The sequence below is a fragment of the Notolepis coatsorum genome (genome assembly GCF_963971535.1).
Source record: "Notolepis coatsorum genome assembly, chromosome: 2".
NCBI classification, from domain to species: domain Eukaryota; kingdom Metazoa; phylum Chordata; class Actinopteri; order Aulopiformes; family Paralepididae; genus Notolepis; species Notolepis coatsorum.
Window position 1 is genome coordinate 208,083,924 of NC_140166.1, and position 18,282 is coordinate 208,102,205.

The 18,282-nt window shown below is 44.1% G+C and overlaps 1 protein-coding gene across 1 annotated transcript in view; it reads right to left on the bottom strand.

The window, feature by feature from the left end:
- kdm4b (lysine (K)-specific demethylase 4B) overlaps positions 1–18,282 on the bottom strand; it is a 136,961-nt gene that overhangs the window by 38,479 nt on the left and 80,200 nt on the right. Inside the window, 3 exon segments of the mRNA XM_084309027.1 lie at positions 1,166–1,362; positions 17,095–17,217; positions 17,219–17,233. Of these exon segments, the coding sequence (XP_084165153.1) occupies positions 1,166–1,362; positions 17,095–17,217; positions 17,219–17,233 (335 nt within the window).

Below are 18,282 nucleotides of genomic sequence, written 5' to 3' on the forward strand. Positions count from 1 at the left end.
CCACTCCTTACATATGGTAATTAAACATTAAAACACATGCAGTTTATAGTCCAGTGCGGTTTATATATGTACACATCATTCAATTTAGCTGCTGCGGCTTATAGTCAGGTGCGGCTTATAGTGCGAAAAGTATGGTATATGATTGATTTTTCGCAGAGCTGAACAAACTTAACAGTTCGGTACGGGACAGAGAGAGGTACAGGACAGAGAGAGGTACAGGACAGAGAGAGGTACAGTACAGAGAGAGGTACAGGATAGAGAGAGGAGTGTGAGGTACGGGACAAAGAGGTCATATCTGTCCAGAAAACAGTGAAAAGGACCCAGTTTACTTGCATTTCACCGATTTAGCCAAGAGAAATGCTTATGTTGAGGCCATTGGCGCTTTCTGTGTGAACCTACCTTCATTACTCACTTTCTTTGACATGATTTCTGAGCGCACAGGCTAATGACTCTTTGTTTATCGAACTGTATATACGGTGAGGGGTGCTAGGAATAATGAGACAGAGGCACTGAGCAGACTAACTCCTTACAGTGGGATTACATGGTGGTGCGCCTCAGTCCACTGATCCACAGAACACCAGAGGGAATGTCTTTCTGTTGGTAACACAACCACAGAACACCCAAGGACTTCCTGACTGAAAAGTTCTAGCATGGAAACGTGACGTTCTGCCAATTCCCTTCCCTATATAGTAATCTTTATTTTAGTCATATTATTTTATTCTATGCTAAATTTGGTGTATTGCACTGCACACTTTTAGAACTGTATATAGTAATCTTTATTTTAGTCATCTTATTTTATTCCATGCTAAATTTATTGTATTTCTATTATTAGAAGCTGCTATGGTCGAGGGACCACACTAAATAGAATCTCACTCTTCTTGCTGTGAAGTACTGAAATCTGAATCTGAATCTTGTAAGGGGTAGGGATCAATAAGCGTAGCTTCCCTCTACTCCTTTTTTGAACATGTCAACTAACTACCGGTAACTACATTGCTCTTGACTTTTTGTTTATCATTTATTTTCATTATGATTGTTCTGTATGACGGAGCTTGATATTGTGATTTGTTTGGAGGAATATGGAGAATACATGTTCAAAAATAAACTTTCATTAATTCATTCATCATTCATTCATTCATTCAATCTGGACCCGATGCTGGGTTCTCACCGGCGCAGCAGGTTCTCCCGTTGCTTGACGCGGTCCTCCCTCCAGCGCACCAGCTCGGAGCTGCTGAGCTCACTGGGCTTCAGGTGGTCCAGCAGGGTGGTGTCCCTGCCCTGCTTCCACTGCTCGTAGCGCTCGGGCTGCAGGCAGCGCACAAACACGTCCATGGAGATCTTCACCATGTCCTTACGGCACGTACACTGTGAACAAGTCAGGGGAGAGAGAGAGAGAGGAGCATGAGGTACAAGGACACTGGACTAGGGTTGTCACGATACCAACATTTTGGTTTTGATACTATACCAATATTAATTTCGAATTTTCTATACTTTCTATACTTTTCCTCAAAATCAGGGAAACACTCTCGGATGTCATTATTGTTTTTTTATTTTAAAACACAACAATGACAAGAATAAATAAATTAAATTAAAGGCAATGGCATTCAAAATGCTGGAGAACTTTTTTTGCACTCAAAACAGTTGCTGTACAAGGTTTCTGAACCCAGCTTTCTCAACTGTATATATATTGGAACTTGGTCCATACAGATGAACTCTGCGACTGCCCTGTTGAGCCTTTTATCATCTTTGGACTAATACTTAATATGCTGCTCAAAAAAAGCGGAGGTTAGGTTGCTTCTGAGTGGGGGGAGTCACTCTGTGAGCCAAATGCAGCAGACTTCTGTAGTTAAAAAAAATTCAAAGGGTAGAAAAAGTATGGTTGTATTATTATACATTTGTCATAGCAGAGGGCCTAATTAGTTTGAGATACCATAAGTTACCTAGAAAACATTTTGATGAGTGAGACTGATTATAGCCTATTGTTTGTTTAACCTTTATTTACCCAGGGTAGGTTTGCTGAGCACAGAACGTTGGCATCAACGGCACGACCACAGCACTGACAGGAGCCACTGCAGCACGCAACGTCAGCCACCACAACCATCTGCAATCGCAGTGAGGATCTCCACCGACCAACGCCAGCTAGCTAGCCCCAACCAGAACTACAGTTCGCCAGCCACACAAGCCAACGCCAGCCGAGCCCACCCCATGCAAAATGTGCTAGCCAGCCAACGCCAATCAACAAAGATCCTCACCGCGACTGCCGATGGTTATGATAACTAACTAATCGCAGTGAGGACCTCCACTGATCAACGCTAGCCAGCTAGCACACCCCGCACAGAGCAAACTCGGCCAATGCCAGCCCACATAGCTAGCGAACCACAACTCCAGTCAAAGCCAGCCAGCCAACGCCAATCAACAAAGATCCTCACCGCGACTGCCGATGGCTATGACAACCAACGCCACACGCCACAGCAGCTCCCACCAGCACTGCAGTCATGCCACCGATGCCAACACTCGCCGGACGAGCCATGCCAGCTCCCGTCTCAACTAGAGTTTGTTGTTCTTCATTCCAGAAGGTTGCTTCCGGTAAACTAGCGCAACGTCACCACTGACAGCAGCGCTGTGCTCCAATAGGAAGGCATTTACATGCATAAATGAAAATAAAAATAAAAATGACAGTTTTTCCCAAACGCAGTATAGTATCATTTCGAACACTCTAGTATCGCGGTACTATACTAATACCGGTATACCGTGCAACCCTACACTGGACACCCCCAGGACAAAGAGAGGTACAGGACACTGGACACCCAGGACAGAGAGGTACAGGACACTGGACACCCAGGACAGAGAGAGGTACAGGACACTGGACACACCCAGGACAGAGAGAGGTACAGGACACTGGACACCCAGGACAAAGAGAGGTACAGGACACTGGACACCCCCAGGACAGAGAGAGGTACAGGACACTGGACACCCAGGACAAAGAGAGGTACAGGACACTGGACACCCCCAGGACAGAGAGAGGTACAGGACACTGGACACCCCCAGGACAGAGAGAGGTACAGGACACTGGACACCCAGGACAGAGAGAGGTACAGGACACTGGACACCCAGGACAGAGAGAGGTACAGGACACTGGACACCCAGAACAGAGAGAGGTACAGGACACTGGACACCCAGGACAAAGAGAGGTACAGGACACTGGACACCCAGGACAAAGAGAGGTACAGGACACTGGACACCCAGGACAAAGAGAGGTACAGGACACTGGACACCCAGGACAGAGAGAGGTACAGGACACTGGACACCCAGGACAAAGAGAGGTACAGGACACTGGACACCCCCAGGACAGAGAGAGGTACAGGACATTGGACACCCAGGACAGAGAGAGGTACAGGACATTGGACACACCCAGGACAGAGAGAGGTACAGGACACTGGACACCCAGGACAAAGAGAGGTACAGGACACTGGACACCCAGGACAAAGAGAGGTACAGGACACTGGACACCCAGGACAAAGAGAGGTACAGGACACTGGACACCCAGGACAGAGAGAGGTACATGACAGAGAGAGGAGGAGTGTGAGGTACAGGACAATGTTATACATCAATTTATACGTTTTGAAACCTGTTGCAAGTTCAATATGAGATTGAGATTTCAGTTATGCCGCTGTACACAACTATCAAATCGCCGTACTGCCGCAAGCTATTTTGTTCTGTTGAAGAGCAATGTCTGTCCACCTCTTCTCTTTCTCCACCCAGTTGTCATAATACCGTAATTCTTATCAGATAATAATGATTATTGGAAGCCGTGGTGATTTATTGTTGTTCTGTAGTGGTTTCTCCCTCCTCCACCTGCCTTTCTCCCGTGCTGACTAGTCGTACGTTGCTCACACTACAAGAGCATTGCTAACGTTGTGCCCCATCATTTCAAACATGCTTGAAAATATCAGAAGAATATCAGTTTTAGCGAGGGTGAGTCTTTGTTTTAATTTTTTTATTATGTTTTTTACACTACAGTATAAGTATAAGTGGGGAATTATTTGTAGTTGTCCGCTGTAGCCGTTTAAACTGCCTGAGTGCATTTATTCCTCGATTCCCCAAAGGACCGCCGATCAGATCCCAAGCAATCCCAGCATTAAACTGAACTCTCAAAAGGCCTGACTTTCAGTCACTCCTATTTATAAACTGAGCATACGGCGCTCCAGAGCTGTGAGAGGCACTTCTATCACACATTACCAGGTGTGACTTGAATGACAATGGAAATAGAAATTCACAATAACCTTTCAGGCATCTTTCCTGCGAAGTAAGTTGTAATATCGCTCCTCGCGTGTCGGGGAGATACCCGACTAGGCTTTTTATTTTTTTACAGCTTTTCCTTCATATGAAATAGCTGCCATCGAATACATCTCCGGGCCATGAGACCACCAGTGCAGGGCTGGCGTGTATTTACAATATTGGGCGATAAGTAGGCCTGCCACGATAACACATTTTGCTGGGCGATTAATTGCCCCCGAAAATATCGCGATAAGCGATATTATTGCGACCGGTTAGAGAATTTTTTTGAGAAATTTATTTCCCAAAACTTTTATTTTGAAGCCCACCGCTCCGTCTTTTCCGGTGTTTAAGACTTTTATTTTGAAGCCCACCGACCAGACCGGAAGTATTGTTGTGATTATCCTAGCCGACAACTTGTCTCGTCCGGTTGTGTTTTTTAGTTTTAACGTTAGCTACTAACGTTAGATGCAGCTACTACAGGCAATCAACGATGAGGAGGAAGCGTCAAAGCAGTATTATAATAGAATAGCTGTGGTGCGTAGGCACTGCAGCACGACTCGAAAACGACCTGTTATAATAAATTAATTCATGTTTAACTTGTCCCCGTCTCCAGTCCTTTGACTAGCCCCACCCGTTCATTGTAAACAATGATGCATGTAATTGTATTAACGTTATTCTGTGTTATTCTAACGTTACACTACAAATAACGCTACTTGGTTAAAAGGAGCAACACTATTGAGAAATGTAGTTAAGCTATGTGGTGTTGCCCCACGGAGCTCCTGTGCTGTGCTGTAGTAAAGCCAGCGGCCCGCCTCCCAACACGGACAGTGACTGACAAGGGGCACTGGTTCCGCCTCATTAAAACAAACGCGCAAATAGCAATTAATCGCGTCAGTCAAAATCATTGCATTCATTTAAATTATCGCGGCAATTAATCGATTTATTGCTTATCGCGGCAGGCCTAGCGATAAGCGATTGTGAAGGAAGAGTAGCACAGCGTCAAATATTTTGAGAGAACGGGTAGAGAAGTCAAATTCTAGGAAGAAGAAAGGATAGGAGAAATACTGAGAGATGGAGGGAAAGAGAGAGCGTGTGTGTGTGTGTGTGTGTGTGTGTGTGTGTGTGTGTGTGTGTGTGTGTGTGTGTGTGTGTGTGTGTGTGTGTGCGAGCGAGCGAGATATGAAAATAACGTATTTTCTTTGTGCCCTGGTTGGTTGTATTACATTTTGGCTTTTATTTCCTGAGATGCACAGAGAGCCTTATGTTCAATTACTGGGAACATTCCTCAGCGGCGCGGCTCGAGACAGACAGGCGGGAGAGGAGGAGCGGCGAGGCAGCGGGCGACAGCAGAGGAGAGCGAGGGAGCCGTCGGGAGGGACGGGGGTGGCATGAGGGCTGGCGGGGTAGTAATAACCACAACAGCAACTCGACCCCCCCCCCCCCTCCCCCCCCACACACACACACACGCACACAAAACAATATCCACACTACATCTCAGCTAGACACCACTTGAGGGACAGAAACATGAAAACTGTGTCTGACGGGAGGGAGGGGGGCGGGGGGTGTTTGTGGCTTTAGGAGGGCTGATTGCCACCAAACATAAAACCTTCACCGAGAGCAGAGGAACAGGCGGGTCGGCGCAGGATGCCACTACACAAGACATGACATGAATGTGCCTCTCGGATCGGCTGTAGCCCCCAAATACCGGTTTCATTAGTAATAGGACGGTACAGCTCATTTTGTTTTGATGGTATTTTGTCATTCTCGCGGGGGTACAAGTTACACTTTATTATTCAATTAAAAAAGAAAAATGTCATTAGTAGATGAGAACATGTTTGAAAATAGACAGAAGTCATTGGAAAAACAAAGAGTCACCCCAAGGCACCGAGCCAATGAGCCCTGAAGTATATCTCATCTCCTAATGAAGCTAAATTGCTGGGAGGCCGGGGAGCTCTGCGGGCCCAGCGGACTGAGACACATCACCACGCACTCGCAACCTCGACACGGGGCCTACGGTGTGTGTCATCCCCTTATCCTCTCCCTCACTCGTCATTACCGACGTCCTCCTCTACATCCTTTAAGCAGAGAGATTACTAAATATGTTAGTCTAAAAGTAAAGTCCTATGGGTACGGCCTGAGCGCTGTGTGGAGTTGCAGTGACAAAATACTATACTTCAAAATAGTAGCGTGTGAACTTGATAGTTACCGACATGCTTGTGAAAAGATCAATCCCAACTCTTGACATTTCTGATAGGGATTAAGTAGTCGTTAAGGACGGGCAAGGTGCCAAATTTCCCTCGGGATGATTAAAGTATCTCTATTCTATTCAACTCACAAAAGAACTATTCCAGAGATGGTCACTGGAAATTGCTCGATGCCCATCCCTCCATTACCAGTCGTCTGGTAATCCGGAGGTTCCCGGTTCGATTCCCGCTCCTCCCAGGCAGCGTGTCGAAATGTCCTTGAGCAAGACACTTAACCCCTAACTGCTCCCCCCTAATGGGTCGAATGTGAGGAACAAATTGTAAAGCGCTTTGGATAAAAGCACTATATAAATGTACCATTTATATTTACCATCTGGTTACTCAGGAGGATATCCAGAGCCTCGGAACGTTCTGTGTAGAATGGACTAACAAGCAACAGAAAGAGGCACATCCAATACAAAGAAAGTAGAAGAATAAGCCTATTTTATCATCTTAAGCCAATAAGCTTTCCACACTGAAGTAAGGGTGGGAGAAAAAATGTATACAGAATAGTTATGCATTCCAATATTATATTGATAGAATACTGACGTATTGATATTAGTCACTTAAAAAAAATTGTAATAAAAAAAGGTGTTTTTCTGCGCTCGACAATCGCATTTTGCTGCAATAACATTGACTGGAGTCAGTGAGGTGAACTGACTCATTAGATAAAACAGATGTAGGCTATATTTTTATTGCAGATGTTGAAAAGAAAATTCCGTTGGGGACGTAATTTGCAGTTGTAATAATAAATTATTATTAAAAAAAAACGTGTTGATTCATCCACATTCTGTGTGTGTGTGTTTGTGCATGTGCTCGTGTCCTGGATGCCTATAGGTTTCACATACTCTACTAATGAGCATTAAAACGCACGTGGAGGCCCTCCCTCTCCCAATGTCTTCAATGACAACAGCTGTACATGCTGAGTAGGAAGGGGGGGGGGGGGGGGGGGGGGGGGCACAGTAGAATCCAGCATTCAAATTCTAATGAGTCTGGTCTACTGTCCTGTAGTGTTGGCTGTCCCTCAAGTCTCATGAGACTAGGCTAGAACACACAGCTCCACATCTACACCAATGATGCCACCGCTGCCAGAAATACCCAAATATCAATCCATAGATTTTAATATGAAATCATCAGCATCAGGTAAATGAGAGAAACAGCTTTTCTAGCTAGATACTCACAACTGACTTCATTGCCTATATCCTAGTTTCTGTCACCCAAACTATACTCAATTTATACCTACCTACTGCTTTCCCGGTCTACAACTGCCCTACACTGTAATCATAGTAATCATAATAATCCTACCTCATACTATAGTCTAGTAGTACCCATATACTCTGTATGATAGCATGTACAACAGTGCTGTATATATTGCAAATGAACATTTATGTTTATATTTACTGCATATATATATGTATATATATATACATATTTGTCTGAATATACCTGCATATAACCCCTCTATGTACTTACTTGTACGCCTACATATAACCTATAGCTCTGTATGATAGCATACATAATAATAATAATAATGCTGTATATAGCTGCTAGCATGTATATACACATACTCACCACATATATACAGTATCTATCCACACCTGTCTATACGTACATGCACATAGTCCTTTACTATATCTATAGCTGTACATATCCTACTCTTTACGCTGCTGGCCAGTATGACTTACTACCATGCTGTCTTTATACCTGCGTCACTGTACAATAGTATACTACAACTCTGTACATACATCTGATTAGCATTACACTCAGTAGTACTAATTTGTATATTTTGTTGTACTGTACTTCGCTGTATAATGACAATAAATGTGAATCTATGCTAATATAATTAGCCTGTGTTAACATTTGTGTTCCTCTGCTCTCCTATGCCTCCAAACAAGCACATTTCAGACGCCAATATCCACCATAAAGCTCCCCCCTCTCTCCAATGGAATGTTTTGTTTTATGCAACCATCACCCGCCATTCATTGATGACAGTGCATTGAATGTGGGCATGTCTTGTTTTCTATGCTCCTTATGAACTATGGTTTTGTGACGAGGGCTCCAGACTAACTTCTTGCCACTGGCATCAGCTCATAATTCTGTGGTAAATACTTCAGTGATGAGATGGCTTTAGGGTGGCAACATTTCAGGGGAATATTCGAAGGCGGAAACTTTCCATGGGAATTGACAGGATTATATTTAAATACAAATGTCAAACCTTTAGTTAAAATATTCCTCAAGGCCTCTAGTTTTATATGATGCCACTATCGTCATAGTGGTTTGTAGGTTGAGACAGGGTTAGGGCAAGTGGTGAATGTGGCCACTATAGAACTGTCATACAATAACGTTTAATAATATATTAGAACTCTGCCCAACTAAATGCAAGACACACTCCCCATCACTTAACATAGGCCTGGGTGCAGACAGAGTCTAATAATAACAAGCTTTCAGTGTTGTCTGCCGGCACTGACCAGTGAGCAAATGTGAAAAAAAAGTCATGTCCTCATCACTTTCAACATGGACGAGTGGTGTGATGGTTTCTTCTCTCCTCTCCCAGACAGAAAAAAGCCCCATTGTACTCCCAAGGGCAGATGCAATGAGAAGACAGTGTGACACTGAAGTAAAGGGGAGCAGCGTTCACTGGCTGACACATCCGACGGGATGCTGACGGGATGCACCGCCGCGTGGTTCGGAAAAAAACGCCAAATAGAACGACCACCCAGCGCTGGAGAGAGTAGTGCCAAACGGCCGAAGAGATCTGCGGATGCAAACTATCCACCGTAGATGGTATATTCACTGAGCGGTGCATCAGCAAGGCGCACAGGATCCTGAAAGACCCAATCTATAGCTCAACATGAAAATATTTGCAATTAATCGTTAAAAAAGACATCGCCGAATTTTTTCTTCAACCACAAATGCTTAAACAATAATGTTAGTGATAGAAGGGAACTCATTTTGTGCAAAAATGGAAAGCTTTCCAATGTTCATGAGGCAGAATTATTACATTAACCGATAATCCGTTTTCCCAATGATAAATCCCTACATCCCTTGTGGTCCAAAGTGACGTCAGACTACACCTCCCTATAGGCACAGATTTTGATCCACTATGAATTTTGCCTTTATTTTTTATCCTTTATGGTCAAATGCACTGTAAAACACCACTACGTTATTCTGCACCCTAGAACAGAAAACTTGTGATTTCTAAGATTTTAGACCACCGTCTTTAATCTGTTACCATTAACAAGTAAGGTAAAAGATCCAATATTCTGTTGATATCCTCAGGAGACTGAGCTGTGTCAACAGTCGCCATGGTGATTTCATGGGGTGTTTGAGTTCAATGTCACTAGGCCCTTTTCACAATGAACATTCAGTTGCAAACACACTAAATAACATTGATAATAGGTCTGCTCCGTTTAGGTGGCAGTGGGCAATGGAGGCTTTGCACAGAATGTTTGGAATGTCCATTTCTCCTCCTTGTTGGAAGGAATGTCCTTGAGTAAGACACATAACGCCTAACTGCTCCCAGTGAGCAGTTTGGCACCTTGCACTCCATCCAGTGCTTTGGATAAAAGCGCTCTATAAATGCAGTCCATTTACTATTTAAACAAGGTCACAGTGGAACAGTAATGTCGTGCGTCTCCAATGTTTTGCCCACTCTATACCGCTGCACAGAAATTAGGCATTTTATTTTCAAATGTACTAATCAATGGTTACAGGCAGCCATGTAGAAAGAAACTTTGCAAACATTTTGTGAAAAGCCTCTATACCACTTAAGTAATGTTAGTTATGATTTTGTTTAAGTCTGGATGACAATTATCCATCATCTGTCTCATCAATCTCTGTGATTGGCCAGGCTGGTTGTGATGTTTTTGTTGCCTCTAATGTCTCCTCTGTGACCTTGCTGATTGGTTAAACCTGGACTATGCAACTTTTAAAATTAAATAAATATGGCTTAATAAATAATAATATTAATCATTAATAAAATCACAGAGTTGGGCTGAACAAAGAAAAACCCTCCTAACAGCGATGCATGAAACACTGTGAAATTGCTCATATAAGCTCTTATTGTTCGGACACGACCAGTACAGTAAAACCCATAAAAAGGTCTAATTTCTACAGCTTAAATTAAAACCACCTTCTTGACTAGTGAAATTCTACTTCCGCAAATTGATTCCTTGTCCGACACTGAATACAGAAGATATGTTTTCACACTAACTGTTACAATTGAATCAAAGTCCTTCACATGGCACATCGTGCAGCGGAGGGAGGAGCCGCCTCAGAGCCACTCCCATCCTTGCTCCACAATATGGTGGAACAAACCTCCAACCACAGTCAGGAGGACAGCCGAAACCCCACGATTTTCCACCGTTGATTTTCGTACTGTCTTTTACCATCATACACTTTGCTACTAAATAATTGTCCTCGTCTATATTACTACCTACTATGCTATTATGTCTTTACTACTATGCACTCAAGACTCTAGTACCCAAATTGACTGTTTGATGAACATTGTTACTTAAAGAGTTGCACCCTTCCTGCTGACCTGTTGTACAGTCAGAACATGTAAGTCGCTTTGGATAAAGGTGTTCAGCTAAATGGCACTGTCTTCATGTTGTGTCAGTAAAAGCTGAGGAGGATATCGCGATCTGGTTGGCTGCTGTTGCAAAGCTAAAAGAGCGCATATAACTCTCGATTACTGAATAATATATTATGTATGTAACTCACGTTGAGGTCCTGGGGTGAGTGGGGGGGGAAGCGAGCGAGTGCCCATCTATATTGGTTTTTCTTTTTTTTATTATGTTTTTTGTATATTTAATTATGTATATGTTTTGGGCCCCTTTGGCTGTGGGTGATTTGATTGGATGATTTTATTTTTATTTAGTACATACAATTTATACAATAGTATAAAAACAAGGGGTACAAGGATAACATGTGAAAGTCTGTCGACTTGTTTCCAACATGGTCGCAGGCTCGGAATGGGGGGGGGGGGGGGGTGGGGGGGAGCCTGGTTCGGGGTCTCCGCGAGTCGTGGTGTTAAAGAGGCATGATGCTTTGACTCGCTGGGGCGCCGGACTCGGGGTCCTCGAGGGATGGGGATCGTGGCTGCTGTGTCTGGTGATGGAGGGGGCTCAAGATGGTCACTATACAGTCTGTCTCTATTATTGTCTTGTCATTATTATAATAAGTTACTGTCCTGTGATGTCTTTTTATGTATTATTATTATTATTATTATTATTATTATTATTATTATTATTGTTATTGTTATTATTATTATTATTATTATTATTATTATTATTATTATTATTATTATTATTATTATTGTATTGTGTTGTGTCTTGTTTCATGTGGAAAACATTTATTAAAAGATTTGATCACAAAAAAATTTAAACTGAGGAGGAAGTGTGCCGGCAGACATCCTCCTTCCTCTCCAACTTACGTTACTTACACCCCTAGTAAAAAGTCTTATAGGTCTTATATTTGGCACAATACGGTAATTGCTTGCATGTCTTCAAAACAAGGATACATACATTTGGGTGTAGCAATTATATAGAATCGGGAGAACAGCAATGCCTGCCCTCACATTCTCAGAGATTCACATTGTTCTCTGAAACAACTGGCTTGACTTATCGTGCAAAAAAACTAAAAAAGGCCATCACCTAAAACATAGTTCTATTCACAAACGTTTGAATCTTCTTTTGTGCTGCTTGTGTCTCTTCTATGTACTGATCTTTGTATGCCTGCTTTTATTTGAATGTGTTATTATTTACAAAACCTTGTACAGCACTATGGTAAACTCTGTTGTTTTTAAAACATGCTTTATAAATAAAAGTTTACTCGACACAGTTTTTAATCATTGGAACTTATTTAATTTTTTTTGCCTTTCATTTTCTCCCATCCCCCAATATAGTCGTAATGCCAATTCCCTTCCTGGTCGTTGCGCGCATTGCCCTAATGCTGGTCTGGGGAGGGTATAGAGTCTAGACTATCAGACGCCTCCTCCAATACATGTGGAGTCGCCAGCTGCTTCTTTTCACCTGACAGCGAGGAGTTTCACTGGGGGAACGTAACGTGTGCAGATGTTCACGCTAGGGGTGGGCAATATGACGATATTATATAAATATCGGGTACAGTTCATTAACGATACACTTTTTAAACGTATCGTGGACATCGTGATGTTTTGCACAAACCCTCATCCATACAATATGTGTGTTTTTGGCTAAAGTGGATAGAAAACACAGTAGGCTACTGTGCAAAAGTCTTAGACACCCAAGAGTTTTTATATAAATTGTCTTGGATGTTAATAATTTTTTTTCTGTATTAGTGTGTCAATTTTAGAAACTTTCCATTAAATTATTTTTGAAAGCATCTTCATGGTTTAATGCAGACATATGTTACAGGGACTATTATAATCATCATATTTGCGTGACCGTATCCATCAAAGGGTTAAATCAAGCATTTTTAAGTGCTTTAGAGAAAATGGTCAAAATATTGCGATATATATCGTGTATCGCGATAGAGCCAAAAAATATCGTGATATCATTTAGAGGCCATATCGCCCAGCCCTAGTTCACGCTATTTCCCCCAGATCCCCTCCCTGCTGAACAGGCGCTCCGATTGACCAGTAGGAGTCGTTGTTTGCAACGACCAGGACTCATACCTCCACCGGCTTCCCACCCGCGGGCACTGCCAATTGTGTTTGTAGAGACGACTGACCAAGCCGGAGGTACCGCTGACAGCTGGATTCGATCCCAGAGTCTCTGCGGTGGTAGGCGAGTGCTTAGACCTCTACGCTACCCAGCCTCACCTGACTGTAGCGTTTCTGATGCACACACTATTCCTGGTTATGAAACATGATTTGATGATGGATCAAAGCGTTCCTCATGCGTCTATCATGCCTTCGCCAAGTGGGGGGAAAACGTGATTTCTGCATTTTGGAAGAATATCAAGACCATAGTGAGTGATTTACAGTTATGAGAAAGTGGATTTCTTTGAAAGGGGCACTTCACCAAAAAAAACAAAGCTTATGTATTGTACAGTATTTTATAAGGATATAATGATACAGCGTGACACAATTTGACCATTTGCATCGTGAAAACGTGACGATGTGCAGCATGGAAATGTACAAATGTTGGGAGGGACTTTTATTCTTCCATGGCAAAACCGGAAGGCGACCACTATCTAAAGTGCTGCTGGCTGCTACAGTGGTAACAAGTAACAGCATTTGTTATTTCCCTGGGGAGTTTGGCCGGCTGGCTATGCAACATAATCACAGAACGGCAAGCGATTTGAAGAAACATTTAAAACGGGTATCGTAGTAAGTAAGTAGGAGACAACCGTAGGAGAGACGTAAGACAGGAGGCTTTCATGCAACGCTGACAGCTTGTGCCAATAGCCTCCTGCTATTTAACGCGAGGTCACTGGAAGCTAAGCTTGACGAGCTGAGAGCCAGGACAACAACACAACGTGAAAATAGAGACCGCCACCCCTAATATTCATGGAGACATGGCTGTAAGCCAGTGTGCTGGAGAGGACAGACGGCACAGGGGAGACCAAACGTTTGCCTCCGTTAAGGCTAAAGGGGGAGATGTGTGCATTTTTGTGAGCAGCGTGGGGCGTGGATACGTACAGAATGTGGACATGTCCTTCTCCTTACCGAGGGAATCCAGTACAGTCTTTTTAGCAGCTGTTGATGTCCCACCGTGTCTCACCACGTCGGCGTGTGCCCTACCAGTTGTCTGGTAATCCGGATTTAAACGCTGACAGAAGGTGGCCCTCGCTGCAGGTGTGTCAGCTGGACGTGCAGGTCAGCGTTGGAGGGGCTTGTGACTCGACACAGCGTGCCGATACACCCTCCTCCTCGCTCCGCCAGCGGCCGGCAGGCCCCAAAACGGAACAGATTGAGCTCAAAGGCCCATCTTTCACTGTCACGTTAGGTGCCGGCATAAAGGTCTTGCATGGGGGGGGGGCAGAGGAGGAAGATGAGACAAGAAACGGCCTGAACAGACAACCGTTTGAGCTACGGGAGGGAGGAGGGGAAGGGAGGAGGGAGACGTCATTCTTGCAGGGTGTGTGGCTCTTTCTCGGTGGCCAAGCTGTTCTTCTTCAGTCCTCTGGCGCTGTTCGGGGGTTTGGAAGCTGTCAATTTGTCGACCCAGAATGATGGGGCAAAGACGACCGATCCGTCTTCATCTGATTCAGACGAGTGTGAGGGGAGAAAATCCCCCTGGTAAGTGGACCGAGACAGGGGCCTGAGAGGGGGGGGGGGGGGGGGGGGCTGACAGAGAGCGAACTGGAGGTCTTACTGGTTCTTTAAAGACAGTTGGCACACGGACAGAGAGAGAGAGAGAGAGAGAGAGAGAGAGAGAGAGAGAGAGAGAGAGAGAGGGGAAAGAACAAGAACAACTACTGCAGCAAACTGGCACCTCATAAATCTGACATGCAACCAAGCAGAGAGGGGGAAAAGGGATTGTGTGTGTGTGTGCAGCACCCTCTGGAGAACAGAGAAGGAATTGAACAGGAAAATGAAGTTGAACATCGGAGACTGTGGGGAGAAAGAACGGGAAGAGAGGGAGAAAGCGTACTGATGACACTCTGGTACGCACCCCCCCCCCCCCCCCCCCCCCCCGCGCCGATTTCATGCTCAACAGCTCCAGGCAAAGAAACCGTTTGTGGGAGCAGTGGTCTGTGTGGGACCGGTGCTCCACAAACAACTGTCAATGGGAAGCGTGCGTGGAGTACGGTGTGTGCAGGTGATAAGACGGTGTGTACCGGCACAGAACAAGACATCGCTTCACATCATCTTTTGCTCCGTGTCTCCTGCCTCCTTTGGGGAATGTCTGCCGACGCAAGCGAAGCTCCTGCAAACTCTTTGGACTGAAGCGGCTGTGACGGTGTCACGGAAAAAGACTAGTTCAAGCCTCGTTAGAGACCCGGATACATGCCAGCAGGGGACGGGGACACGTGTGCGATTCATGTAAACAACTGTGTCCCGTGTCAGGCGGCACGGTGGTGTAGTGGTTAACACCGTCACCTCACAGCAAGAAGGTCCTGGGTTCAATTGAATTGAATCTTCTAACACATGCACTACAGTTGGGGGCTGGCTACTAGCTAGCGGCTGGTTACTAGCTAGCAGCTAGCAACGGTTAAGCCACTAAAGCACCTCAACCGCCGACTGAACAACCCCCCTGTGTGCTTTTCTGCTAGGTGCGAAAGAAAGCCAAGCTATAAAATTGACAATGAATTGATACAGAATTACATGGCCTGCTGGCGCTAACGTTAGCCGCCAGCATCATCGCTGTCACTAACATTAAGCTAAGCTAAAGGCAAAGCTAGATGTGACCAGTAGTACTAAGTAAAGCTAATGTTACCCCCCAGGCCATATCTTTGTCAATAACGTCAAATACACGTAAACTAAGCAAAGATGCAAAAGGAAACAAAGCAATGAATTGATAATATCCAATGCAAGCAACTGAAAGTCTCAGGGCGGTGAAAGAAATCGGTGTTTTTTCAATGTATATTTGGTTTATAACTGATATATAGAGACAAGCTTTAAGAGGGTAATACCATTATCATCATTACCATTATCATCAGGGTTTGCATCAGGGTTTGCATGTGTGTGTCTATCTCTAGTCAAACTGGGCAGATGGGGTTGCAGCAGCAGACTGAGAGCTCAGGGCATGCCGAGGTCGCCATCGGCACATAAACAAACTGATAACAGCTAGGCAGCAGAGACAGAGAGCAGAGCGATGGAGGGTTTGACAGTAATGAAACGTTTTGAATGTGTGGTAAAGGTTATTAGCAGTTGTCATGACAGCGCGTCACATGACAACCAGGAGAGGGGCGAGGCCGTCGTTGCTATGACGAAGATCCTATAAATCCGACAGTGTTTCCGGGTGTAAGGCAGACTAGGGCAGACAAAGAAACGAATCCCACGGGAGAGAAGACAGCATCAGAGACTTTGAGACGGCTCCCTCCTCTCATCACAGAGAGGGGGGGGGGGGGGGGATGCCACATCATTAGCTTCGGCTAACACTAGGAGGGTTTTGGCTAACGACAAGGCCTGAGCCACTATTGGACTGAATAGCAGGAGAGGCGATAGCAATGACAATACAATCTGATAACATCTGATTATGAGGTTCTGTTTATTTAATAAACAACGCTCTTCCAAGAAAGGTATCATGCTGTCAAGGTGTCGAATTCTTACGAAGGTGGTGAATTATTATGGTTGCGGATTGCATTAACGGGGAAAGATAAGGATTGTACAGCCAGTATGAGAAGACGTCGGAGAGAAACAAACACAACGCAGAGGTCAGTGGATGGAGAGGATAACACAAGCCAAACAGACGAAGACGTGATACTGGCTGATTGATCAAAATCCAACAGGCGGGATACATTGCAATCCATTCTTGTGGATCCCGCCCTCAGACCGCGCAGAGTGAATGTAGCGTTAGGTACCGTCAGAAATGCATTACACCGTCGTGCTAAGTTAACGTGACATGAGTCTTGCTCTATTTGGCCAACTCAACCAAAGTTGTCATTTGGCTCGTGCAGGCTGCATACACCACCGACCGAGGCTCACCTGAGTTGCCATCTTGCCGTAGTCGACCCAGCGGAGCGTGGCGAAGTTAGTGGACTCTGCGCAGTTGAAGCCGTGGTTGAAGCCGGCGTGGTAGCCGTAGGGGAAGGTGACCATGAACTCCCCCCTCGCTCTGAGTGATCTGTGCAGACGGAGAGACGACAGAGAGACAGAGATCAGTGAACATCATATAGCAGCGCTTCACAAATACAACTAGCTAAGCAGCCGTAGCCTAAGCAGTGTGTGTTAGGGTTGGGTACCGAACTCTGTACTTTTGAGGGTACAGACCGAATTACATCAGTACTACTACCAAGTACAGATTCACGCTAGATAAATCGGTACCAAAATCTTTACATGTTTAGTATAAGAGTGTAATATACTACTAGCCAAGAGGAAGCCTTTTCCACACACACACATATATATATATATATATATATATATATATATATATATATATATATATATATATATATATATATATATATATATATATATATACTACTGTCCCGTCTCTTGGGTCTTTGGAAAGACCAGACGAGGAGAGGAGTTTGATCATATTTACAGAGGATGGCCAGATAATGTTAATATTTATGCAATTTAGTTTGTGTGGTGCGTTAAGAAAATTCTCTAAATAAATAACTAATAAAAGCAGATCAAACACTTCTACATTCAGTCATAACTATTCTCCAAATATGTCCTTATAAAGATCCAGGGGCCGTCCTCTCCATGGTCATGTTCAGCGAGCGTTGAAGCTGCTCGTTCCATTGACAATAGGTCCATGAAATCCCTCATCCAGGTGTCCATGCAAAAACAATTTGGCTTTTGGATATTTTTTCCATCTGAAATTAATGATTTAGTACCAAAATAAAGGTACCGTTGGGTACCGATACCGAATTCTAGGAACTGGTACCAGTACCGGTATCGGTTTAAATGTGAACGGTACCCAACCCTAGTGTGTGTTAGAGCTGTGAATCTTCACTGGCCTCACGATTCGATTACGATTCAGCTGTCCACGATTTGATTCTACGATGCAGCTCAATAATATATTACATCCTCAATTTTATAATCTATATTACTGCACATGGCTACTTTTTCATCAATTAATTAAATATAAATTTACTTTTATTTAGAAAGTTCTTAAATCAGAATGTCAAAATAAATGTCTTTACTAGTGTTGCATGATACAGATAC